Source organism: Ochotona princeps, chromosome X (genome assembly GCF_030435755.1).
Source record: "Ochotona princeps isolate mOchPri1 chromosome X, mOchPri1.hap1, whole genome shotgun sequence".
Taxonomy (NCBI): domain Eukaryota; kingdom Metazoa; phylum Chordata; class Mammalia; order Lagomorpha; family Ochotonidae; genus Ochotona; species Ochotona princeps.
The window spans coordinates 8,456,303-8,484,274 of record NC_080865.1 but is presented as its reverse complement, the minus strand read 5'-3'; the positions used below and the strand labels follow the sequence as shown (position 1 = coordinate 8,484,274).

General features: G+C 44.4%; 1 protein-coding gene across 1 annotated transcript; it reads left to right on the top strand.

Moving 5' to 3' along the window:
• Positions 1-27: 27 nt before the first annotated feature.
• On the top strand, positions 28-27,970 carry USP27X (ubiquitin specific peptidase 27 X-linked). Its single transcript, XM_058658731.1, has 2 exons — positions 28-68; positions 25,225-27,970. The coding sequence occupies exons 1-2, from the start codon at positions 28-30 to the stop codon at positions 27,668-27,670; spliced, it is 2,487 nt and encodes an 828-aa protein (XP_058514714.1). The 3' UTR covers positions 27,671-27,970.
• Positions 27,971-27,972: the final 2 nt, after the last annotated feature.

The window sequence follows — 27,972 nt, the reverse complement described above, 5'->3', positions numbered from 1 at the left end:
ACACCCTTCTCAAATGCATTTGCGAATATGGTAAACACGGTTTTTACAGTTAAGACAAGGTCGCTAAGGTGGGTCCTTAAGCCAATATGACTGGTGTCTTTATAAGAAAGGGAAGAGACCTGGAGACCTAGGGAGGACACCATGTGACAATGGGAGAGAGACTGAAGTGGTACATCTGCAAGCCCAGGAATGGAAAGGACTGCTGGGAACACCTGCAGCTAAGAGAAAGGCATTGAAGAAATTCTTCTCCAGGGCATTCGAACAGCAGATGGCTTGCCAACACCCTGATTTCAAATTTGTAGTCTCCAGAACTGTCAGAGAATAGGTTTCTGTTTTCTAAAGCCACTTAGTTTGTGACAATTTGTTCTGATTTGTCTAGGAGACTAACGGATCAATGAATCTAACTTTTGTTAGATTCACTTTTGTACTTTTGGAAAAGGTAATTTTTTTTTTAAACACTTACTTTATTTTTCATTACAAAGTCAGATATACAGAGAGGAGGAGAGACAGAGAGGAAGATCTTGCTTCCAATGATTCACTCCCCAAGTGACCACAATGGCCGGTGCTGCACTGATCCAGAGCCAGGAACCAGGAACTTCTTCCAGGTCTCCCACACGGGTGCAGGGTCCCAAGGCTTTGGGCCGTCCTCAACTGCTTTCCCAGGCCACAAGCAGGGAACTGGATGGGAAGTGGAGCTGCCGGGATTAGAACAGGCACCCATATGGGATCCTGGGGTGTTCAAGGCGAGGACTTTAGCCTCCAGGCCACAGCGCTGGGCCTGGAAAAGGTAATGCTAATACACAATACTTGCAAGAGCACTTATTAATTCTAACCACTTTGATGTATTTGAGGATACCACTCACAGCAATGCTAAAATGGTCCCGTTGTGATCATTGCGTCTGCTTTGGCAGATGAGTAGAAGCACACAGATGCTGAACAACTTGCCAAAGATTCCACAGGCAGGATAAAATAGAGGTAGGATTGGAATCCTGGCCACAGTAGCTTCCGACTTTATGTACCTGAATGTTTTGTTAAGCTGAATAACGGGAAGTATGGCAGTGGTAGTGTCAAATACAGCCCACCAAGTGTCAAATGCCCCACTAGGCCAACAAGCCTATTGACTGTTAGAAAGAAATAGGATGACTTTGTTGCCGTGATATCTAGAAACCTCAAAATGGATAGTAAATATGGCCCGATGGCCACAATTTGATCCCATTAGACCCAATTCCACTTTTCAAGGTAGTTTATTTAGATTCCAGGTCTCTGGACTCTCAGACCAGTTTTTCCTTATATGAGGGGGTCATCCTCAAAGGATGACCTGATCCTGCGATCAGTAGTTCTCTCCAAAGAAGATTTGGAAGATAATAATAAATAAGTTAAAAAGGCACAGACACTAATTGATACTGATATAGCTATTGCTCACAGAGAATTTGGGTGTTTGTCTAGGAATTTCTCTACTCAATTAATGGACTTGAGCTATTATCAGCGCCAAAGGCTTTATGGACAAATTGAAACCTCAAATTGAAACTAATATAATGGAGCATAGTCCTTTACCACGTTCCATTTGCTTTCTGAATCAATCAGCAGGAACGTTTGTGGATGAACTTCAGCAATAGATCTTCCAAGCCAACAATTTTTGAACTGTCATCCTCACATCTCCTATGACATCCATGGCAATGTTTCTGTTGGAATTTGAGGTAGCCATTAGTCCTTAAAACAATTTGAGCGTAAGTATGAATATATTATCCCTTTGATGGATTTTACCATTCATCTGACTCCTCCATCAAAATTAATTGCACTGTGGGAGCTTTTTCCTTTCTCCACTCCCCATTATGAAGATTGATGGCTTTGTTGGGTTGGGACGGGAAAAGAGAAGCAAAGAAACCCTTGAGACTCCTAAGACATTTCTACTTTAAGCTCAGTTCAACCCTGGATGCTGCATGTGGAAATTCAGGTACTCTTGCAAATTTTCCTGTGTCATAATCAATGCTACAGGTTAGGAATTAAAAAGCAAAAACAAAAACAACTAGCTCTATACCTCAAATTTAGTGGGAAAATCCAGATATTTGCTCCCTTCTATGTTTTCCCATGATCCTAGAGTGACCATAAGAAATAATTATGGCTAGGAATCCTTTACTTCTGTATTCTTGGTCTGAAATTTGTGAAGGTGGAGTGGGCAGACGTCTCCAGATATTCTTGTTTCAGAACCCAAACAACTTTCATTTTGCCCTGGATCCAGCATCCCACGTGGAAAGTACAGTAACAACCCTGCAAGATTTATTGCTCATCACAGTGTCTCAGGATACATCCATTATGCACCAGAGGTGGAAACATTGGGCTGTTTCCAGAAATGTTAGATGAATTCATGTGGTTTTTGTGGTTTGGGGCCCTGTGCTTGATCTAAAACCAAACCCTAACTAGAGTCAAGAAGATTGGAATCTTCCTCCTTCCCATAGGCAACCACTTCAAAAATTTTTAAATGAAAAATGTTTCAAAGTGGAGTTTATTAATATATAATTCGCATGCAGTAAAATTCAGCCTGTTAAGAAGCATAATTCAGGGCCCGGTGCAACAGCTCAGTGGCTAAATCTTTACCTGTATGCGCCGGAATCCCATATGGGCACTGGTTCATATCCTGGCTGTTCTACTTCCCCTCCAGCTCCCTGCTTGTGGCCTGGAAAAGCAGTCGAGGACGGCCCAAAGCCTTGAGATCCTGCACCCACATGGGAGACCCTAAAGAAGCTCATAGCTCCTGACTTCACATCAGCTCAGTTCTGACCGTTGTAGCCACGTAGGGAGTGAACCAGTGCACAGATCTCTCTCTGTCTCTCTCTCCCTCTCTCTCTCTCTCTCTGTTTCTCTCTCTCCTTCTTTCTGTAAATCTGATTTTCCAATAAAAATAAATAAATCTTTAAAAAAAGAAGCATAATTGTAAAAAAAATGTGGTTCTATGAGTTTTTGACACACCATTGTCCAACCACTGACATGATCAAAGTGTTCACTTGTATCCAGAAGTAAATCTCTCCTCCCAACATTTTGGCAATCACTGATCTGCTATGTCTGCAGTTTTTCCTTCTCTAGAATATAAATGTAATCCTATGGTATGTAGTCTCCTGACTCTGGCTACTGTTATCTGCATAATGCATTGCAACTTCAACTGCTGTATTAGGAGTAGCAGCAGGTTCATTCCTTTCTATTGCTGAATGGTAAATTCTTTTCTCCTTATTCCTAGTTTCTTTTGCAGATGATGTCAACCGACTACACATAAAAAATATTTGGAAAAAATTTGCATTTATACTGAACGCATTAGACTTTGCCCTGGTCATTATTCTCTAGACAATACAGCATGACTATTTACATGGTATTTACATTATATTAAATAGTGTATTATCTAGAAATGATTCAGGCATATTAGAGCATATGCATTTTTTTAAAAGATTTATTTATTTTATTACAAAGTCAGATATACAGAGAGGAAGATCTTCCGTCCGATGATTCACTCCCCAAGTGAGCCGCAACGGCCGGTGCCCGCCGATTCGAAGCCGGAAACCTGGAACCTCTTCCGGGTCTCCCACGCGGGTGCAGGGCGCCCATATGGGATCCCGGGGCGTTCAAGGCGAGGACTTTAGCCGCTAGGCCACGCCACCGGGCCCATATGCATGGTTTTATACAGATACTAGGTCACTTTATATAAGGGACTGGGACCTCCACAAACTTTGGTATCTTTGGAGGTCCTGCAACCAACCCCTGTAGATTTACTTTGAGCAACAAGTGTATTATTTATGGTAACACTGAAATAAATATTATGGAGACTAGTTTTGTGGCATAGCAGGTTGATCTGTCACCTCAACCACAGAATCACCATATAGGCTCTGGTTCAAGTCCTGGGTATTCCACTGCTGATTCAGTTCCCTCCTAATGACTGGGGAAAGACAGTGGAGGGTAGTTCAAGTGCTTGTACTCTTGCTACCCATGTGGGAAACCCAGAAGAAGCTCCTAGCTCCTCGTTTGGCCTGGTCCAGCCCTGACCATTGCAGTCATACAGATGAAAGAGCTGTGTGTGTGTGTGTGTGTGTGTGTGTGTGTGCGCGTGTGTGTCCTTCTCTCCCTGCAACTCTGACTTTCAAATAAATAAACCTTTGAAATACTGTGTCATTGAATATTTGCTGAATTAAAAACTTGGGACTTAATGGGCTAATCCCGTCAAGCTGGCACCATGAAATTCATCATCACAATCACCAAAAGTAGATGGTCTCTAGAAAGTAATTGGCATAAAACATATTGTTTTGGCTTCCTAGTTCTTTTGATTACAGTAATTGGGAAGTCATACAGTCTCTGTATTTCACATAACAGGGTAAGTACTAAAATCTTAACGGTGACATGTTGTTAGTACCATTGTTGTGTGACTGTTGCCTTTCCTGGGACTGGGAAGCCCAGGCGTTTCAGCCTACTTGAATGGCAAGCCCTTGTGAATGACCAACAAAACAGCTTCCCGGTGATTTTCATGAGGTTCTCCTCATTCAGCATTGTTTTCTGGTTAATCTTATCCTCTAATGCTTCCTATGTTCCCTGACCTCCTTCCACACATCCCCGTACCAGTTCTTCAAGCAAAGGTTCTGACAGTTTCCTCTTATCACCAGAGTTATGTTGTCCCATGTCTACCTCACCTCATTAGTCAATGAGAAAACTTTCCAGGAGCAGGTGTTGTGGCACAGCATATTAAGCTACTGCTTGGGCTAAACACATCCTATATGAGAGTGTCTGGGGTTCAGGCCCAGCTCTGTGTCCAATCCAGCTTCCTGCAAGTGTGTACCCTAGGAGACAGCAGATGATGGATGATTCATTTACTTGGGTTCCTGGCACACATTTAGGAGACCTGGACGGAGTTTCTGCCTTAGCCTTGGCTGAGCCCTGGCTGTTGTGAGCATTTGAGGAGTGAACCAGAGGAGAGAAATTCTCTCTCTCTCTCGCTCTCTCTCTCTTTCTCATCCACGTCACTCTTCAAGTAAAAAAATAAATCAATGCATATATGCATTTTTTTTTAGTTCTCAGAACACCCTTTCTGACCTTGAAAAGTTTCTTGGACTCAACTGGATTGCAAGGTTTTCAATGACAAACATCCATCTCATTTCACGGGGAGTAGATGACTGAGCAGAGTAGGTGTGTTTTTTTGTGATTGCCTCTGGCTGCTCCGTCCCCTCTGCCTCCTGCAGGTTAATTTTCTGCTGAGAAAATCATCTTGCTTGTTTGATTTGCTTTGACAGCTTCAAGCAAAGACATGCCCTCTTAGTGGAGTTCAGATGGGGGTGGGAGCACCATAATGACAGGGGCTTGTCCCTTGCCTTGACACTCTCCAAAATGCCTCATCACTTTCAGACAGATTTTTCCCTTTATTTCTTAGGGTGGAGTCCCTAGTGATTCTCTGAGACTACCTTTGCAGTTCCTTACAATTTTCCCTTCATTTGTTAGAGCTAGTGCTATCTGACCTCCAGAGTTGAAACTGACTGGCCTGCCACTTTCATCTCTCCACCAAAAACTAGGTCAGTATCATCCCACACTTTATTCAGTTTGTTCAAGCTCCCGCTTCCCATCTCATCGAAAGGGAAAGCTGTGTCACAAATTCTGGTGATATTTACCATTCTCTATTTTAAACCTTACTATCTCACCTCCCTCTCTATGAGGAATAACATCTTCATCCAAGAGAAGGTAGTCCCAAAAGCTGCTGCTGCTGAGAACTCCCCCGGGACTTTGGGGTCCTTCTGTATGGCTTAATGTTTCTTGGCAGCAGATTTTAATGTCACTCTTAGAGCTTCCCAAATGCATCCTGACAACATGAAAATGTTAGAGATCTTTTTAATTTTGGGGAGTGGGGAGTTAGCCTGATGGGGTCTTGGAACTTAGGTAATTTTGTGCTTTTAAATAAAACTTCAGAGAAAACTAGAGAGTAGTGTATAGAAATAGGAGTACCTGAAAGTATTATTGCTGTCAACATCAGATTTTGAGATCCAGCTTAAATGCCTTGACTAAGCTAACTTATGGTGTGATTTCATTAAACCAATTCCTGCTTTCCCCTTCATTCCTCCAGCAGGATGGCTTCATATACAACACACAGCTATTGTGAAAATCACTGTTTATGGTTCCTCCTCCCTATGTCTTATCATTGAAGGAATTATGTTAGTTTGTAGGAATAAAACCACTGGAAACACATTAAGAGTCAGGCATGTCCCACTTGAGACACTCTCAAAGTGAACAGTAGCAATTGATCCAAATACTTCTAGTCTAGTGTCAGGTGGGAAAGTAGGGAGTGCCGTTTTGGGATGATGTTACTTCTTGGCCTGAGATACAGTAGTGACATTCTTGAATAGATTGAGGACGCTCTTGATTTGGGGGGTCTACTTCACAATGCCCAACACAGGCAGGGATGGGCCAGGACAAATCCAGGAGCCTAGGACTCCAACCAGGTCTCTCATGTAGGTGGCAGGGCCATCATTCTCCTACAATCAAAGTGTATTAACAGGGAGTTGGATTAGAAGCAGAGCACCTAGCACTTACTGGTGCTCTTATATATGATGTTGGTATCACAAGTGGCAGCTTACCTCACAGCACTGGGACCCAGGGGCAATCTTTAGTTGTGAGAATTCAAGATAGTGCCCTTGTCTGAGTCATTGGGTCTGAGAATTGGTGTGAAAAGGTCCTTGTCTGGTCAAGGTGTCTTTTTTTTTTTTTTTTCAGGAAAGAGTAGATAAGTTGATCCTTGGGGAAAGCCAACAGTTACTAGTCAGCAGTTACAACTCTGCCTAGCCCTTTTACCTGTTTGCTTCTCTGCCTGTGTTGCCTACTTCAGTGAATGCTGACACTATCTCCTGTCACCCAGGCAGAAATCTTACATTCATCCTTAATCCTACATGACTCTCTACAGCCTAGTCACTCTTCAATTCTACCTAAGAATCAGTCCTTCCGGTCAAGGACCACAACCATTTGTCAGGATCTTGCCATCAATAGCCCTCATCACTTTGAACCACATAGCTCCACCTCTTCAACGCCCGTAGGCAGAATGATCTGTGTACAGGATATGTCACCACTAGATTTTCCCATTGTCTTCCAATGCCTGTACCATAATCGCTAAGATCCTTGGCATTGTGTGCAGGACCCTTTATGATCTGGATCCAGTTATAGCTTTAGATTTCTTTTCTGCCATTTCCCTTCCCATGGCAAGATTGACCTACCTGTAATTTATTATAATACAGTCACCCAAATCCCTTGTGATTTTAAGGATTTTGCTTCAGCTCTCTGGAACAGCATCCCCTAAATGCCTTACTTGTTTACCTTACATGCTCTTACAATTCCTTCTGATCTATCAAATGCTACTTAATCTGTGGAGGATTGTTGATAACTCTGGCTGACTCAGGTCACACGTCCCTGTTTGGCCAGTAAGTTGTATAGGTGATCTCTTGTCTTTTGTAGTTTAATGTCCATTGATTTTCCCTAGGGCTAACATTACAGTGAATCACAAGGTCTTTAAGCCGGGCACTTGGAAAATAAAGTAAGTTCGTGGGTTGTGTGTACAGAGCTAAGAATTTGTCGAAACGGTACCAGTTCCTCTTGGAAGCATATTCCCCTGTTCCTGGTTACCAGAAATTCTTTGTCCATTTTGATCACTGAAGAGTATGAAATCACCAGGATGGATGACAATACTGGATGGCAGGAAAATATTGGAAGGCAGTGATCCAGAAGCTTAAGTCTTTGATAATGAGAGCGTCTGTTGATAACTCCAATTTTAATGATGAGGGCCAGTGGATATGGCATCTCTGGGATGTGAGCCCCAAGAAAGCGAGGTCCTGTGTCCCCTGGCCTACCACCTTTAGAACTTGTCATCATAGCAGGCTCCAGATAGGCTTACAAGATTAATGAGGTTTCTCTGTTTTTGTATAAGTGACTCAAAAGTACTCTCCTGGTTATATTTCTGATACAAATAGACCTTATTATCGTGGAAGAAACATTATTTTAATATAATTCACTTTTCAGTTAATCCCATCACTTGAAATGTGATGCATTTTTAGCACTATTACTCTCAGTGCAGATGCTATTCAACTTATGCAGTTCCATCCACCCAGTAAGCCCGTTATAAGACAATACTGTTATAAGTGGAAAATGCACGGAATCCTCTAACCCAGGGCCTATCCCAGCTCTGCAGTGCAGTTTGCTCAGGATCAGACTACACAGCACTAACTCAGATGACCCAAGTGCATCACTGAAATTACAGTTTCTATTGGGTGTGTATCACTTTCATGTAATTGTAAAGCTGAAAAAATCTTAAGTTAAATCATTATAAGTCAGAGACTTTTGTCTAGTACCAGGGCTACTACTACCAATGGGGTGCTATGAACACTGTATTTTGTGATTTCAGGGAAATCTGAAGGTACTGCTAAATTCAATTGGGGTGAAATATCTTTTGATCCAATTGATTCTAATACTAGTCAGTGAAGCACACTTGCTAACTTTCAATAAAGTTGCTCTATAATGTTTTAACATTTTATTTCATAATTAATTATGTCCATTTCAGTGAACTCTGAGATGAAATGCACGTCTCCTTTAAATGCCAAGGTGAAGTGTTTGGCATTTGGCACAGCCGTTAGAAAGCCACTTGGGACATAAACATTCTCCTCTTGAAGTGCCTGGGATTGAGTCCCAGCTCTGCTTCCAATTTCAGCTGCCTTCCAATTTCTGCTTCCAATTTCAGTATATTAATGTATACTCTGGCAGACAACAGATGGTGGCCTAAGATTTGGGTTCCTGTTGTCCACAAGGGAGACCCAGATTGAGTTCTGGGCTGCTGGCTTTGCTCTGGCCCGCCCTGGCTGTTGTATCTGAGAAGTAAGCCAGAAGATGGAAGACACTCAGACGTCTCTGTATCTCTGCCATCCAAATAAAATGAAAATAAAGTTTTAAATGCAAAGGTTAAAATTATGCACATTTCTATGTTGTTTTAAAAATTTATTTATTTGAAAGCCAGAGAGAGAGAGAGAGAGAGAGTATTCCACAATGGCTGGAGTTGGTCCAGACCCAAGCCAGAGCCTAGAACTCCATCCTGATCTCCCACACAGGTGACAGAGGCCCAAGTACATGATTCATCATCTGCTGTTTTCCCAGATACACAAGCAGAGAGCTGGATCAGAAGCAGAGTAGTTGGGACTAGAAGTAGCACTCTGATATGGGATTTGGGCATTTCAAGTAGCAGCTGAAGCTGCTGTGCCACATGCCTCACGCCCATAGGAGTTATTTAATCTGTAAAATTAATTTATGTGTATGAAGGAGGATGTTCCAGGGAAAGATCTGTATTCACCAGTTGCCAGTTAAGATGGGTGGAGGGTATTTCATTGTGATTTGACTGCAGGCTTACGGCCTAGAGAAGAATAGAAGAGACCCATGTTAGTCCCTTGTGTGTCTTCATTGCAGGGACATGAGTGCTTCTCCCTGCTACAGTCTGAGTATGTCCTCTGCACAATTCCTACTTAAACTCAATCCCTGTTGTGACAGTATCTAAAGGTGAGGTTCTAGGGAAAGTGACTGAGTCATGCATTAGTGCTTTACAAAAGCACTTAGGCTCTTCTTGCCTTGCAACCTACTGCCATGTAAGAACAGCCTCGCCAGACATTGAACCTGCCAGCACTTTGATGTTGTATTCTCTGGCCTTCGAAACTATGAGAAATAAAATTCTATTATTTATAAGTTACCCATCTCCTGTATTTAGCTGAACACACAAATGTACTAAGACTCACCCATGGCTATGGTCCTACATGAAGAACCAAGCTTCCTATGTTCCAGCAATGTTGCTCAGGGGAGCAGCACAGAGCATGTTGTCACATAAAGCCCTTAGGGTCACTCTCATTTGGGCCTCCGGAGTCACTTGGGAACCTCTGCATTCAGGTGTTCTAGGTGAAAGTGATAAGGTAGAAAATTCTTGGTGAGAATTCAATTTCCTCCTGTTTTTATTTGATATTCCTGTTTCGAGAGGTTACACTTGCTTTACTATCTGTAACCTTCACCTGATTTCTCCATTTTTTAAAAAAGATTTATTTATTTTTATTACAAAGTCAGATATACAGAGAGGTGGAGAGAAAGATCTTCCTTCCAGCAGGGAGCTGGACGGGAAGTGGAGCTGCTGGGATTAGAACCGGCGCCTATATAGGATCCTGGCGCGTTCAAGGCGAGGACTTTAGCCACTAGGCCACGCCGCCAGGCCCAATTTCCCCATTTTTAAAAAGGTTTCTTTTATTTATTTGAAAGGCAAAATGGCAGGGAGAGAGAGAGGGAGAGACAGAGACAAAGAGATTGTCCATTTGCTGATTTATTTCCCAAATTGACTCAATGGATAAGGCTGGGCCAGGTAGCAGCCAGGAGCCAGGAGCTCAGTCCTAGCCTCCCACAAGGATGGCAAGGTCCCAAGTACTTGAACCATCTTTCATTGCCTTGCCAGACACAGTAGCAGGCTGCTGGATTGTAACTGAGCAGCCAAGACTTCAGACAGTGTCTGATATGGAATGTTGGTGTCCCAGGCTAAGGCTTAACCCATTACACTACATCCCCAGAACCCTCACTTGTTAACAGAAATTTAATATTGGAATAATGTGTTCCATATTGTTTTGTCACATGCAGATGCATGTAACAGTCAACACAAGCATGATATTGATTTGTTTCATTATCACAAACTTACTGCTCCTGCTAGCCCCTTAGAATCAAATTCAGGGACTGGCACTGTGGTGTAGTAAAGTTGACATCTGCAATGCCTGTATACCATATGGGCACTGGTTCAAGTCCTGGAAGCTCCTTTTTCCATCTGTCCATGTGCTAATGAGCCTGGGGAAAGCGGTGGAAGATGGCATTCCAGGCAAGGACTTTAGCCACTAGGTTGCTGCACTGGGCCCATCCTTAAACATTTCTTCTGCATGTATTAACAACTTTAGAGCAAGGCTCACAGTCAGCTCTGGAGAAGGAATTATCTATCGTACTCACCCATATTTTCGCTCTATTATACTGTTCCCTTTCTTGATGTTTTTAGCTTCTTTATGTCATTACTTTTTGTTTAGATGATTTCTTTTTTTCCTCTTTTCACTGTTCTTTCAGGGAATGTTGATGGAAAATTCTTAGTTTTTGTTTACCTAACAATTTCTTGACTTCTGCTTCATTCCTAAAGAACATTTTTGCTGGTATAGAATTTTTTTTTATTTTAAATTCGTTAATTACATTGCATTATGTGACACAGTTACATAGATACTTGGGTTCTCCCCACCCCTCCCCAAACCCTCCCACCATGGTGGATTCCTCCACCTTGTTGCATAACCACAGCTCAAGTTCAGTTGAGATTCCCCCATGGTATAGAATTTTGAGCTGAAGTATCCTTCAGCCCTTGAAAAATGTCGTGTAACTGTCTTGTAATTTTCATGGCTTTTGGTGAGAACTTTATTTGAAATCCTATTTTTCCCCTACAGGCAATTATTTTTTTCTTGTTACTTTCATGATTTGTATTTTGGGTCCTGGTGCATTAGCCTAGTAGCTAAAAGTTCTCACCTTGCATGCACTGGGCTCAAAGATGGCCACCAGTTCTAATCCCGACTATTCCATCCAGCTCCCTGCCTGTGGCCTGGGAAAGCAGTTGAGCACGGCCCAAAGCCTTGGGACCCTGCACCTGTGTGGGCGACCTGGAAGAGCTCCTGGCTCCTGATTTCAGATCCACGCAGCTCCAGCCATTGTAGCTGCTTGGGGAGTGAATCAGCAGACAAGATTTTCCTCTCTGTCTCTCCTTCTTCTGTATATCTGACTTTCCAATATAAATAAATAAATCTGTAAAAAAAAAAAAGATTTGTATTTTGTCTTAAGAAGATTGATTATGACATACCCTGGTATGGTTTTCTTTGTGTTTATCCTATTTGGAGCTTTCTCATTTTCTTGAATTTGTAGGTTTCTCTATTTGGGGAACATTATCAGCCATTTCTATTTGCTTGAATACCTTCCCAGTCTCCACTCCTCACTCCTCTTCTTTCCTAACTTTGTCAATGCATATATTCAACTTTTGTTACAGTTCAGCATAGTTCTCAGAATCTGTTCACTTTTTTCCCCCAATTTTCCCACCTGTTGCCAAACTGCATAACTTCCTCTTGGTCTCTTTTCACAGACAAATTATTTCCTCTTTCTCCTCCATTCTGCTATTGAACTATCTATTCAGTCTTACATTTTCAGTCATTGTATTTTTCAATTTTAAAAATTCCATTTTTGATGATTTGTTTCTTCACTGAGATGTTCTGGTTTATCACGTGACACAATTTGTCTGTAAACATTCATTGAAGAATCTTTATGGATATCCATGTCATCTTAGTGGCGGTGGTGTCTTTTCATGGATTGTTCTTAATGTTTTCTTGGATTTTTTTGAGATTTATTTATTTTTATTGGAAGGCCAGATTTTTACAGAGAGGAGGAGAGACAGAGAGAAAGACTTTCCATCCACTGGTTCATGTCCCAAGTGACTGTAAAAGTCAGAGCTGAGCTGATCTGAAGCCAGGAGCCAAGAGCTTCTTCAGGGTCTCCCACACGGGCGCAGGGTCCAAAGGACTTGGGCTGTCCTCCAGTGCCTTCCCAGGACACAAGCAGGAGCTAGAAGGAAAGTGAAGCATTTGGGACACAAACTGGTGCCCATATAGGATCCCAACATGTGTAAGATAAGGATTCAGCCACTAGGCTATCATGCCGGGCCCTTTCCTGGCTTTTTATTATTATTATTACTTATATACGTATTTATTAATTACATTGCATTATGTGACACAGTTTCATAGGCTCTGGGGATCCCCCAACCCCTCCCTGTACCCTCCCCCCATGGTGGATTCCTCCACCTTGTTGCTGTATTACATTTCAAATTCTTTCCTGGCTTTGATATGAATGACTTTCAATTGAAATGTGGACAGTTTGGGAGTGATGGTGTGACACTGTGGAGCTTCTGACACTGGTTGACCTAAGGAAGGGAATTTTCAGGCAGAGTGGAATTTCAGGTTCCCCATTTAGCTTTCATTGACACCTGGGGACAGTGTGTCATAGTTAGGGCTTGAGAAGGTACACCTTCCTGGCAGGTTCCCCACTGGGCCTCTGCTGGTATCAGCTTGGTGAAAGGGGGCGGGAAGGCCTTGTTAGTGTTTCCCATGATCTCCAATGCCGCCATAGTGGTGATGGTGGGGGAATGTGCTTGTAACTATTGGGTGGTTAGGAAAGTGCTGACTCTCAGCTATGCCTCTGACATCATCCAAGTGAACAGAAAAGGAGGGATGCCCTTCTGCTCTCTAGAATGTCATAGAAGTCTAAGCTTTGAATGTAGTTTCCACTGACATGCTGTGACGAAGAGGGCTTGTTACCTGCCACTGAGTGGAAATGAAAGTTCTGGCTCACAACCTGTCTTCCCTGACATACCATCACAAGGGGAAGTGGTGGGAGATGAGCTCTTTGTTTCAGCTTGACGGAGGGGAAAGGCTAAGGTTTCCACTTAGACTTTGTTGGTATAAGCAGTGCTGAATTTTTTTTTCTGTAGTATTTGTTTGTAATAGAGTTGTTTTCACGTAAAACTTTACTGTTTTGAAAAAGAGTTGCTTACTTGTTTGAAAGGCAGAGTTACAGAGAGAGAGAGAGGAAGAGAGAGAGAGGAAGAGAGAGAGAGAGAGAGAGAGAGAGAGAGAGAGAGAGAGATCTTCCATGGCTGATTCACTCCCCAAATGGCTGTAATGGCTGGGCCTGGGCCAGGCTAAAGCCATGAGCCAGGAGCTTCATCCAGGTCTCCTACGTGAGTGCAGGAACCCAAGCATTGAGCCATCCTCTTCTGTTTTTCCAGGCACATTATTAGTGAACTATGTAGGAGATAGAGGATCGGGGACACAAACCATTGTCCATGTGGGATGCTGGAGTAACAGACAGTGACTAAACCAGTTATACCACAGCACTAGCCTATCATTTAAAACTTTAAAAGTATCCCCCCCTTTTTTTTTATTCTTGGCTAGAGATAGCAGGTTTTCCCTGAGGCTTTCTTTTGCTTTGGTCTGTGCTGATTGATGTTTGTAGGTTACCACTTCTCCACCACTGAGTACAGTACATATGAGGATGCAGTGCCATTCCTTGATTCTGAGGTGTATAACCAGATGCATTGTTCTACCTTTCAGATTTATCTTATGTTTGCATTATATACAATGTTTAAAGTTTATAACTATACATACAAGGAAGAAGTTTTAAAAAGTACAGCTACCACAGCTTTTTAGAACTAGAGGTACCACTGGTTTATTTCAAAAAATTATTCTGTGGCAGAAAATTTCAAAAGTACAGAGAAGTATACATATTATTAGAATGAACCCTCTTTATTCACTTGAACAATTTTCAACATTTTTCCAATCATATTTTATTGTCCTCTCTATTCCAAGATATGTTGGAGCCTTTTAAACTTAAATGTTGGGCTTGGCATGGTAGCCCAGTGACTAAAGTCCTTGCCTTGCACATGCCGGGATCTCATATGGGTGCTGGTTCATATTCTGGCTGCTCCACTTCCCCTCCAGCTCCCTGCTTGTGGCCTGGGAGAGCTGTAGAGGATGGCCCATAGCCTTGAGGCCCTTCACCCGCAGGGAGACCCTGAAGAAGTTCATAGCTCCTGGCTTCACATCAGCTCAACTCCAGCCGTTGTAGCCACTTGGGGAGTGAACCAGTAGATGTAAGATCTTTCTCTCTGTCTCTCCTCTCTGTCAAATCTGACTTTCCAATAAAAATATAATAAATCTTTTAAAAAAAACTCGACATTCTACATATCATTTCACTCAAAGCAGTTTTTTTAAACATGACAACAAAGTCTTTATCACAATTTACTTATTCCCAGTAGTTCCTTAATGTAATTACATATCAATTTATACTCAAATTTCCCAGATTGTTTCAAGAAGTGTCTTCAAAGTTGATTTTTCCCCAGAATTCAATACAAACCAATTGCAGTATTACATTTGGTTGTTAAGTCTCTCTAAACGTCTGTAAATTTGGGACCACCATTGTGACTGAGTTATGCTGCTGTTTGCATTGCTGGTATTCCATAGCAGACTGCCAATTTAAGTCCTAGATGCTCCACTTCCAACCCTGCTTCGTGTCAACATGCCTAAGAAGGCAAGATGGCCCAGATGTTGGGTATCTGCATCCCCCATGGAAAACCCAGATGGAGCTCCTGGTTCCCAGCAGCACTTAACCTCATTTGGGGGGTGACCCAGTGTATGGAAGATCTCCCTATGTATATCTCTGTTGTTCTGCTTTTCAAATAAATATAAATAAATCTTTTTTTAAAAGGCAGATTAACAGAGAAAAGGAGAGACAGAAAGAATGATCTTCCATCTGCTGGCTCACTTCCCAAATGGCAGCAATGGCCGGAGCTGAGCCAATTACAATCCAGAAGCCAGGAGTCTCTTCAGCGTCTCCCATTTGGGCACAGGGTCCCAAGGCCTTGGGCCATCCTCTACTGCTTTTCCAGGCCACAAACAGGGAACTGGAAGGGAAGCAGGGTAGCCAGGACACAAATTAGCACACATATGGGCTCCTGGCACTGCAGGCAGAGAATTAACCAGTTGAGTCATCATGCTAGCCCCCATTTCCCTTCTTTTTTCTTCCTCATTCCCTTGTAAGTACAGTTTATTGTTGATGTGATCAAGTTAATGTTCCCATAAAGTATGCCATATTCTGGATGTGACTGATTGTTTACATGTCTTACTATATTCACCATACATTTGAGTAGATTCAGATTTATTCCCTTAGATTTTTGGGGGTGGAGGAGGCATCATTACATCATAGGTGGCCCTCTATACTTCCTACTACATCACATCAGGAGGCACAAAATATGTAGGTGTACATAGCTATTCCACCGAATATTGATATTCTTCAATATCATTTTATGTAGTACCTTTTAGCCCACTCATGATCTTTGTCCTAGATTGGTGATCTAACCTAGCTGGAAGGCATTGCATCCCCCAGCGGACGTTGGGCAACAGCCAGAGACATTACTGATTGTCACGTAGCCAAGCCCCACTGAACACAGGTTAAGATTTCTCTGAAGCTCCTTGTTTCCTGAGGTCACATCCAATTACTGATTCATAGACAGAACATTGTTTGGAAGTCACTGGAAAGGATTGTTTCTTCTCTGATTATATCACCAACTCACTACAGATTCAGGGTCATTTCAATCAGTTTGCTTGCAGGAATTTTTCCTCCTGTTTAAAATGGACAGCATTCCAAAGTGAAAGCTGTAACACAAGGTGCCTTTAGACAAGTCTCAGTCCCTTGTCTGCTTCCTCTATTCCCTCCTTTTTCCGCAGGCGACCATTTAAATAACTTACATTCCTTTGTACCATATTTGAAAATGTAAGTACAATGTTTGTATAAACATCTGTGTTTCTTCAATTTTCTTACAAAAAGGTAGTGTGCTAAATACAAGCTTTTGTACTTTGCTTTTTATACTTAATAATAAATACATCCTAGAGATTAGTACTAACTATTGGTTAGTACCTCATCACATATTATTCCATTTTATAACTCCCTTATATTTTTTCAACTGTTCCTTAGTGGTGATCATTTTTTTCCTCTTGTTTTATTATTATTATTACTGTTATACATAGTGTTACAGTGAATGGCTGTATGGGTATGCCTTTTTTTTTTTTTAACTTTTGGTAATGTATCTTTGGGTTAAATTCCTAGAAATGGAATTATCAAGCTAACACTAAAAATTGGTGAATTTCCCTGTTGAAGTTATTTAATTTTGTTTATATTGCATTTTGTGGTTTTAAAATGATTCAAATTTTGAACTAGAATAAAGCGTGATTAAGATTTATATTTGCCAGCTTGGTTGCTGTATGACCAGCTATAACTTTTCTCACCCTCCAAACTCTAAGGAGGCATTTGGAACAAGCACAGGAAATCAGATGCCACACATGAATGAGAAAAAAAAGTATCGGATGTGTTATTCATTGTGCTTCTGTCTAAGCTCAGACCCAGGGCCAAGCTGTATCTCACAAAACCAACCCCCAGCACAGAACACAACTTGTGGGATCCCAGGCAGGAAGTTGACCAGAGCCACATAATGTAGATAGAGAATCATGCATCTCTACTCCCTAGTGAAAGGAGGACTTACAATGAAACAGTCAAATACAACTTGACAGTAGGATACTAGATTTTCTACCTTTGTGTATACCTACAATGCCATGCTGCAGTTAAATAGCAGAATGTTAAACTTGTAACTGTTACTAAAGGTCTATGCTACTATAATAATATGGGAGGAAATGGTGAGAAGATAAAAAGGGAGGGAGGAAGGGGAGAGAAACAGGGAATGCCTATACCTATAAAAGCATATAATGGAAAATAATAACTACTAGAAAACAAAAAGAGAATGAAAAGTGTGAGCCAGGAGAGGGTGTTGGACATGGGGCATGAGCCATCACTTGTGGTGACCACATGCCATAGTGCTGGATTGGAGTCCCCGCCGCTCTTGTGACGGCAGCTTCCTGCTAACCTGCTCCACGGGAGGCCGCGGTGATGACTCACTAGTTTGATTCCTGCCACACACATGTGAGATCCCGATTCCTGCTTTTAGCCTGGCTTAGTGCCAGCTGTTGGAGGGCAGTTGGGAAGTGAACTAGTGGGTAGGAGAACTCTCTTGGTCTCTGCAGCTGTTTCTTTCTCTTTTTCTCTGCCTTTTAAATAAATGATGGAAGTCAAATGGGTCCTCAGTCTGAACGAGTAGAGCCAGAGCTGCTGAAGACTGAGGGAAGCTGCAAACAGACTAGCAGGAGGCAGTCTATGGTGAGCACTGGGGTAGTGGTTGATTAGGATATGAACTAGTGTAATCAACATTTTTATTCTCTTTTTATGAGCCTTTCCTTTCTTTCAGTCTGGGCCATTGGAATCACAGGGTTGCAGGTCAGGCAGGGTTAGATGCATACTGAAGGAAGCCTTGGATCCTTCCATTTTCTGCCCCTTCCACACTGCTGGGCCTGCCACTTCCTTCCATAGGAGTGCATCACCTGGAAGCCTGTGGTGGCTCCTAATGCCCCCAGTGCTCAGTTCTGTGGCTATGGCAGAGCCCAAGGCCTACTGCTGTTGCCACAGTGTGCAGGAGCTGCTCAGCTCGCTCTTTAGGTCAGCTGGAATGGGCCAGGAAGCTGGCTAGTTTGGGGCAGTTCGGCATTGTGCAAGTCAGATGAGAGGAGGCCATTTCAATCAACTTCTAGCCCTTGGGCCCTGGCTTATCTCCCCTCCTCCTTTTAGTCTAGTGGAGACTTGCAGGCCACTAGTGAGACTTCACCTGCCTGGATTTAGTAAGTATCAGACACATCACCGGAAAAGATGTGATCTGAATGGGAAGACATAGAGAAGCAGAGAGTAAGCATAAACAAATTCCAGGCCTTAATGTTCTTGTACCTCAGTTTCCTTATCTGTACAGTAAGAAAAGCCTTAGTACCTATTTCATTGAAGTGTTAATTATTTGTAACACACTGCCTGGCACCATAGGCAATCAGAAAAATTCAGTTATCATTTGATTATAATTATTGCATGCAAGCCATAACTCATTACTTGCTTAAAATTCCTCAAATGATTTCCATAGCAAGCGGGATAACGTTGAAACCCCACATGAGGATCTACAAAGCTGCAGATGATCTGGCCTCTGCTTATACCTCCATCCTTGCCTGCACCCTCATCTTATATGATTTGCCTCATGCTTAGTTAACAACCTCAACTTACTCTGGCCTTATTTTCATTTCTTGAAATTCATTTTGGGGGGGGGAATGGAGGTCTCTAGTCCTTTTCACTTGCTCTTCACCTTATAATCACAAAAGTCGAGATTATTCCAAAGAAAAAAAGGAGGTACTGAAATCCAGCGCCCATAAAGAAAAGTTTGAGAAACTTGTCTGCATAATGATCTTAACTATCAGATGATAAAACATAAGGCAACGTATAAGTCATTGATAACTGAGCAAATATATAAAGCTACCACAAAAAATGTGTGGAAAAAATGGAACTCATGAAGAGGTTTATTTTAATACAACAAGTTCAAATCATTTACAAATTTGTGTTTCGCCATATAATCCGTGAGCTTCTTTTGAGGATCCCTCACAAACACACTAGAATCTGAGAGACACAGGGCTAATAGCTGCGTAGTTAAAAACCCAAGCTCCAGATTCCAACCACTGGGTTTGAATCGCAGGGACATCCCTTACTAGTTTGTGATCTTGAGTGTCACTGGATCTCACTGTGCTGCAGTCTTCTCACTTGTAAAACGGGAGTGATGACAGCGACTACTTCTTCAAATTATAGTGAGGCTTCAGCAATTTAATAGACCAGCTCTTGGCATATTTCATATGTCACATAAGTGTTAGTTATGATGATTAAAAAAACCACAAGAACAATAGACAAAGAAATAATACAAAATGGTCAATAGGCGTGAAAATACAGTCTACTGCACTCATGATTTAAAGACTCATTTGCTCACTTTGCAAATATTTAAAAATGCATTAGTGTGAAGAAGGCATTGGGGGGCCCGGCAGCGTGGCCTAGCGGCTAAAGTCCTCGCCTTGAACGCCCCGGGATCCCATATGGGCGCCGGTTCTAATCCCGGCAGCTCCACTTCCCATCCAGCTCCCTGCTTGTGGCCTGGGAAAGCAGTCGAGGATGGCCCAGAGAACTGGGCCCTGCACCCACGTGGGAGACCCGGAGGAGGTACCAGGTTCCTGGCTTCGGATCGGCGTGCACCGGCCCGTTGCAGCTCACTTGGGGAGTGAAACATCGGACGGAAGATCTTCCTCTCTGTCTCTCCTCCTCTCTGTATATCTGACTTTCAAATAAAGTGAATAAATCTTTAAAAAAAAAAAAAAGAAGGCATTGGGAATAGGAAGCATTCTCATAGACATTACATATCATTTTATATACATATATGTATATGTGTGTGACATTAAATATGCAAAGTGGCTTTAAAAAGTTTGTGGAAAGTGGAATTTTAAAGGTAAGTTTATTTTTGTGCAAAAGTTTTTGAAAGAAATCCATGTAGAGCTTTTTGTTGACCTTTTATATGAAAAGCTGAGATGTTTCATCTCACAGTTCACTTCTCTAATTGGCACAATAAACGGGTATGAGCCAGGCAAAAACTGGGAGCCTGAAACTCTAACCAGGTCTCCCACAAGGATGGCAGGGGCCCAAGCACTTGGGTAATATTTTGTGGTTTTACCAGGCACATTAGCAAGGAGCTGGATTGGAAGTGAAGCAGCCAGGATTCAAACTGATGCTCAAAAGGAATGCTGGTGTCGCTAGTGGTAGCTTAACCTGTTGTGCTACATATCACAGGTAGTTTTTTTGGCGCAACAGGCTAATCCTCCACCTGCCGGCATTCCATATGGATGCCAGTTTGTGTCCCACCTGCTCCACTTTCCATTCAGCTCCTTACTCATGGCTGGGAAAGCAGTAGATGATGGCTCAAGTCCTTGGACACACCCACATAGGAGACCTGGAAGAAACTTTGGGCTTCAGATGGGTTCAGCTCTGACCATTGCAGCCATTCAGGAAGTAAAGCAGCAGATGGAAGACCTTTCTCTGTCTTTCCTCCTCTCTGTAAATCTGCCTTTCCAATAAACAGAAATATTTTAAACCAAAAGATTATTTATAATAATCAGCATTTTCACAAGTTCTTGTACAGCCCTTGTCATATGTGATGATTTAACAAATTGTGAGGTTTTCTTGTTATGAAGGAAAGAAAAAAAAGCAAGGATGGGGTACTATTTTATATGCAGATCAAGAAGGGACTCTGAGATATGGTGATATTTAAGACGAGCTGTGAAGCAAATCGGGGGAAAAGCCATGAGGATTTCAAAGGGAAGAGCTTTCCAACAGAAGAAATTCCAAGGGATAGGTTTGGGAGCAGGGGTCAGCTGAACGTAATCAAGGGCCAAGCTAACTATCAAGTAGGAACTGTGTTCAACTACACATAACCGGGATTCATATAATCATTGCTTAAATAGGGTGACATTTTGAGCAACACACTGATTCTAAGACACTGTTACAAATGAGACACACCATTATTTTATGTAGCACCAATAAAGAAAAAAAAATGTTATCAAATATAATCATGAACCATCAAAGATTTCAACAATGGAAAGAAAGATGAATACCTAGAATAAAAATCGCCACTTAGTGGATAAATGACAACCAAATTAGCTCTTTTATTCTCTCTCTCTCTCTTTTGTCCTACAATTAACATTAATTCTCGCTGTTAACTCCTTTCTTCATCAATGCAGGAGCCCAGTGACCCACCGCTAAGAGTCCACTCTTTCAGTCGCCTCAAAAGTGTAAATCCTGCCTGGTTGTTTGCAGTCAGTTCCTGCTCTCCCCACCCCCACCTGGAATTGCCTCCTAACAACTGAATCTCTTCTTTGGAACCTGTCCGCTTACAGCCGTTGAGGCTAATTTACAATGAGTTTCATCCTTACTGTCTATACACAGGGAATCCTGCAACATTACAGAAAGGACTTCAAAAATGTTGAAACACATAGCAATGCACTTCTTAGAGCTGATGAAATACAGCATTTTTCTTTCATGTAACAGGCCCAGCAAGTGATCTGTATTTTTATCTTTCCTCATGAGCGAAAGTAAGATGGGCTACTCAGATACAGCCATTCAAGCTTCATTTTGCAGGAGAAGAAAGAGAAACCAGGAAGGAGAAAAGTGCTCTTAAGTCTTCCATAATTAAGGGTCATTTTGCAAAGTCTTCCTTGAAAAGCTCACTGGGATTTTTTATTGGCATTCCACTGCATGTGCAGATCAACCGGGAGAGAACTACTGTATATTACAGTTTTATTTATGTATCATAAAAGGGATATATGCATAAAAAAGCATATCTTCATAGATGGTTTCTCAAAGGATAGATGAGAAACTGTCAACAAGTGGTTGTTTCAGGAAAATAAAACTGTATGATATGACTTGGTGGGGGGAGAAAGGGACTTTTACTTCTTGTAGTACGCCCTCTTCTGTATTTTTTTTTAACCACAAAAAGTGATTGTATTAATAATAATCTATAAACCCAGCAACTTTCAAAATGCAGCAGTTGTTAGCTGATAAATCATGAGCAATAATTTTAAAGATAAATCATTGTGTAATTTTGCCATCTATATTCAAGGTCCAAAACACCTACATGATGCTACAAATTTTTTTTAAAAAAAGATGTCCATTTCCATTTATCTCTTTATATAAAGGTTTCTGTGTTCTAACACTGAAGCAGAGAACTGATGCTGAATCCTGTCTCACTCCAGCAATAATATTCATACATAGACATACCATTTTTTTCCTCAAGAAAATTCCTGTCACCAATAAAGTTTTGTTTTATATGTAATACTTAGTTATGAAGAGAAATACATTTACAATGTTTTGATCATGCATATACAAATAGTAATTGTCATGATAATGAAACAAAAGCAAGATTGTAAATAAAACCTAGTGTTTTATGACCACAGGAACATTTAAAAGACATTTACATAGCAAATTATGTAAATATTTTTGCTACAGAGAAATAGACATGATAATCATTTCACTTCATGGGCAACAATGTATATTGTTGAGATCAAATTCTGTTAAAACAGAATGGAATTAAAAACTCATAAGTTCTTGAAGGCCCACCGATTGTAATACTAAAGAGGAAATGAATGTGGGGATGGGGGGAGGGAATTTGGGGAGGAGGACGGGAGATCCCAGAGCCTATGGAACTGTATCATAAAACAATAATAACAAAGGAATTTTTTAAAAATTCAAGAAGAAAAGAGAAAATGTAAAACTTTCAGCTATCAAACCAAGTGACGAATTTTTAAACAAGATGATGACAGCTCTCAAATCACTAAGGAATTTTAAGATTTCACCAGATTCGTGTATACTAAGTGACGTAACAGCTTTATTTTTAACACTTGTCAAAAATTGCGTTGTTGCAGGAACTGACACTTGTGATACAAAATTTCAGACGTCAGTCTCTGCAAGTGTGAAGGAGCATACCGTTTTTCAAAATATTTTTAGAGAGCATTTTAATTTAAACCAATAGTTTGACATAAAGGTTCAGAGAGAAATTGTCACTTACTCTTTTGCCACCTTGTGGCCAGACTTGTATTTAGCCTAGGCCCAGCAGCCATAGGGAGGAACTGTCTCTCATGAGGGCAGCTCTGTCTGCCAGCCTTCTGGTAGCTCCGCTTCACAAAGAGGCGGGATAAAATCTAGATCCACACACACACTAAGTATCTAAAGATTATGGTGACATTTGCCTCTCTCATGATTCCAAGCACATGCAGCATGCAATCAGGACAAAGTGACTATCAGGAAGTTCAACCAAGCTGTGATTCCCCTCCTCCGTGAAGACTACTATTAAAAAAAAGTGTTTCTAGTATATGTAGGTTGAATGCTTCTTTATACTGCCTTATTTTTCTGTCAGTGACCTAGACACTTTTTTAAAGTGTGCCTTTTTGGGGAAACCAGCCCTGGTTTTGGCCCTGGGGTAAGTTTGTTTGGTTCAGTGCACTCTGTCTGCAGCATCTAATACAACACCTGCCTAGGAGTTATTGCTGAATAAACATCTGTTGAGTGACTGCTGGCAGAGCCCTGCTGGCCTGGGCAGAGTCCAGGTGAGCCCCGGAGGCTTCTGCAGGGAATTGGTCAGTAAGGCAACCAGATCAATGTGGGTGGTCTTAAAGCCCAGACAGTCCCAGGCACTGCAGAGATGGTTAAGTATCCCTGTTGTCTGATAGTTGATCAAGGTGGGATGAATAATCCCTGGCCCTCTTCCCACCCTGCATGGTCTGATTCACTTGTAGCACCAGCAGCAGCAGCAGAGCAAGGCTGCTTCAGTGTCCCTGCCCTAGTTGTAATTCCTCTGGTTGCAGGCCGCTCAGGGAAGACCATTTATTGGAAGATGCTGGGGCAGCGTTAAGGAACTGAACCAAGGTCTGATTTAAGGTAGCAGGTAGCAGGTCACCCCTCTCTCCAAGGCTTCCAAGTCCTCCAAACTAACACCTGCTAGTTGCCTGGAGGAAGGGGCAGGTGGGGGCTGACTGCGGAGCACACCAAGGACTCGCCTGGGCTCTAGTCGGGCAGCACAGCCCACACATCCGGCAGCATGCACTAGCATGTGGCCAGCCGCTCTCTCTCCCTCTGGACCCAAGTGTTGGTGCAGGCCCTGGGCTGCACTCCCTGGGACCTACAGCTACAGCAGGCCCCTGGACACACGGCTTCCCAGAGACCCCCGAGACCCTTGCCCAACTCCCTTCCCCCACCGGCGGCCCCACAGACCTCTCTACCCACTGCCCTGCCTGGGACCTGGTGTCTGCTGGCTTATGCCCCCCTTCCAGCCACAGGGCAGGTGCTGGCTGTGCAGATGGCCTGGTGCCTCCCATTTGCCTTGGATTTTTGTCTCCGGGTTGCTCTGCATGTGCTGGTTCAGGAAGCCAGGTGTCATCGCACTCGTGGCCTTGGGAGCCCAGGAAGGAGGCCGAGGGGCAGGCTGAGACTCAGCAGGGCACTGATAAGATGGGCAGTGGCTGTGCCTCTCTAGTTACAGTGGCCTTGGGCGCGCTGCCCTTCCGGATCTGAGGGAGCTGCCCTCCTCAGAATCTAGGGTTCTGAAGAGAACAGAAGCCTCATCTTTTATCAGGCAGGGCAGATCCCGAGGTGGGAGAGGAGCTGGGGGGCAGGGCTGGAGGCAGCCGCCAAAAGGATGGCCTGTTCTGCTGACCGTGCTGTGCGGGAGCATTTTACAACCTCGGACACGTTTCTGGACTGGCCATTGGCCGTGCCCCCCGGGCCCGCAACGCTGGGGGGGAAGCCTGCACGGGCGAAGGGAACGGACGAGGAGAGGGGAGGAGACGATGAAGGGGGTCAGAGCAGCGATTGGAGCTGAGAAGTGGAAGCGCCTTAAAGAGACTGCGCGGTCCCCGCCCCCCTTCCCGCCAGCCTCAATGAATTAGAGCTGTGTTTCCCAAACTTGCCTGATCATAAGCAGCCTCTTGGGCCCTAGTTAGAGATCCCGGTTTCGGAGTGCCTCCCTTGCAAGAGACTGATTCCGTAGGCCTGCGGGGTGGGGCCGAGGACTCTGTGATTTTTTTTTTAACACGCTCCCCACGTGATTCTCGTGAAGCAGCAAGTTTGGGAAATATTGAATTAAAGGAAACCGGGCCTGGCTGCCGAAGCGGCCTCCGCTAGGGGGCTTCGGCGGGAGGATCCACGGGGGCGTCGCCTGCTTCCGCCGCCGCCTCCTTCAGTAAAAGTCCCTTTTGGGTCCAGCTGCCACAGCTCCCTCAGGCCGGGAGGGGGACACCCCAGGTCTGCGTGGCCCCCGCGCTGCCACGCCCAGTGGCCGCCAGAGCCTTGCGAGCAGGGGGAGGAGCCGCCGCCAGTGGAGGCGGAGAAGGCAGAGAAGGCGGAGAGGAAGGCGGAGGCGAAGGTGGAGGGGAAGGTGGAGGCGGCGGCGGCAGCAGCGGCAGCAGCGGCAGCGGCAGCGGCAGCAGCAGCGGCAGCGGCAGCAGCAGTGGCTGGCAAGGTGGAGGCAGCGGCTGCGGTGGCGGCGGCGGCGGTGGAGAAGGTGGACGCCACGGAGAAGGTGGAGACGGTGGAGACGGCGGGGAAGGTGGACGCCGCCGGGAAGGTGGACACGGCGGAGGGTCCCGGCCGCCGGGCTGAGCTCAAGCTGGAGCCCGACCCCGAGCCGGTACGGGAGGCGGAGCAGGAGCCAAAGGGGGAGCCGAAGCCGGAGCTGGAGGATGAGGAGCCGGCGGCGCGGAGCAGCGGTGCCGGCAGCGGCAACGAGGTGCCTCCCCCTACCCTACCCTCCGACCCACCGCGGCCCCCCGATCCTTCTCCGCGTCGCAGTCGTGCCCCGCGTCGGCGACCACGGCCCCGGCCCCAGACCCGGCTCCGTACCCCGCCGCAGCCTAGGCCACGGCCCCCACCCCGGCCCCGACCCCGGCGCGGCCCTGGGGGTGGATGCTTGGATGTGGATTTGCTCCTGGGGCCCCCAGGTTGTTCCCACGTGAATAGCTTTAAGGTGGGAGAGAACTGGAGGCAGGAACTCCGGGTCATCTACCAGTGCTTCGTGTGGTGTGGGACGCCGGAGACCAGGAAAAGCAAGGCAAAGTCGTGTATCTGCCATGTGTGCGGCACCCATCTGAACAGACTCCACTCTTGCCTATCCTGCGTCTTCTTCGGCTGCTTCACGGAGAAGCACATTCATGAGCACGCCGAGGCTAAACAACACAACTTAGCCGTGGACCTCTACTACGGAGGGATCTACTGCTTCATGTGTAAGGACTATGTGTACGACAAAGACATTGAGCAAATTGCCAAAGAAGAACAGGGAGAAGCTTTGAAGTTACAAGCCTCCACCTCTGCTGAGCTTGCTCACCAGCAGTGCTCAGGGCCTGGCCTGGGTGAGAGGTATCCGACCTGGGAAACCACCAAACCTGAGTTGGAACTGCTGGGGCACAATGCGAGGAGGAGGAGGATCGCCTCCAGCTTCACCATTGGCCTCAGAGGACTCATCAACCTCGGCAACACGTGCTTTATGAACTGCATCGTCCAGGCCCTGACTCACACCCCCATCCTGCGCGATTTCTTTCTCTCCGACAGGCACCGCTGCGAGATGCCGAGCCCCGAGCTGTGTCTGGTCTGTGAGATGTCTTCGCTCTTCCGGGAGCTGTACTCTGGCAACCCGTCTCCACATGTGCCCTACAAGCTACTACACCTGGTGTGGATTCACGCTCGTCATCTAGCCGGGTACAGGCAGCAGGATGCCCACGAGTTCCTCATTGCTGCCTTAGATGTCCTGCACAGGCACTGCAAAGGCGATGACACCGGCAAGGCAGCCAACAATCCCAACCACTGTAATTGCATCATAGACCAAATCTTCACGGGGGGCCTGCAGTCGGACGTCACCTGTCAAGCCTGCCACGGGGTCTCCACCACCATTGACCCGTGCTGGGACATCAGTTTGGACTTGCCTGGTTCCAGCACCTCCTTCTGGCCCATGAGCCCCGGGAGGGAGAGTGGCGTGAACGGGGAGAGCCACATCCCCGGCATCACCACCCTTACGGACTGCTTGCGCAGGTTCACGAGGCCAGAGCACTTAGGGAGCAGTGCCAAAATCAAATGTGGCAGTTGCCAAAGCTACCAAGAATCGACCAAACAGCTCACGATGAATAAGCTGCCAGTTGTTGCCTGTTTTCATTTCAAAAGGTTCGAACACTCAGCCAAACAGAGGCGCAAGATCACTACATACATTTCCTTTCCCCTGGAGCTGGATATGACCCCGTTCATGGCCTCCAGTAAGGAAAGCAGAGTCAATGGACAGTTGCAGCTGCCGACCAACAGTGGAAGCAATGAGAATAAATATTCCTTGTTTGCTGTGGTGAATCACCAAGGAACCTTAGAGAGCGGCCACTACACCAGCTTCATCCGGCACCACAAGGACCAGTGGTTCAAGTGTGATGATGCCGTCATTACCAAGGCCAGCATTAAGGATGTGCTGGACAGTGAAGGGTATTTACTGTTTTATCACAAACAGGTGCTGGAACATGAGTCAGAAAAAGTGAAAGAGGTGAATACGCAAGCCTACTGAAGGGACATGCGAGATCTGACTTTGTCATGGAAGGTGACGACACCCCTTAACTACAACTGGCATCCAGATGTAAAGGACCTACTGGACTGTGGCCTTAGGGGCCTGATGGAGTAAGAACTGAACAGTTACCCAGTGTCCGAATGGTCCTGAATGGAAGAGGATTAGACGGGGAGGGAGATGAGGCTCTGGTCTAAGCAGTCACTTAAAGGAAAACTAAAGGGCAGGAATGCTGTGGATGGGGGAAGGCAAGAGCAGGAAACCCCTGACACTGGTACATATCCTATATTCCTCCAAAAGTTGTG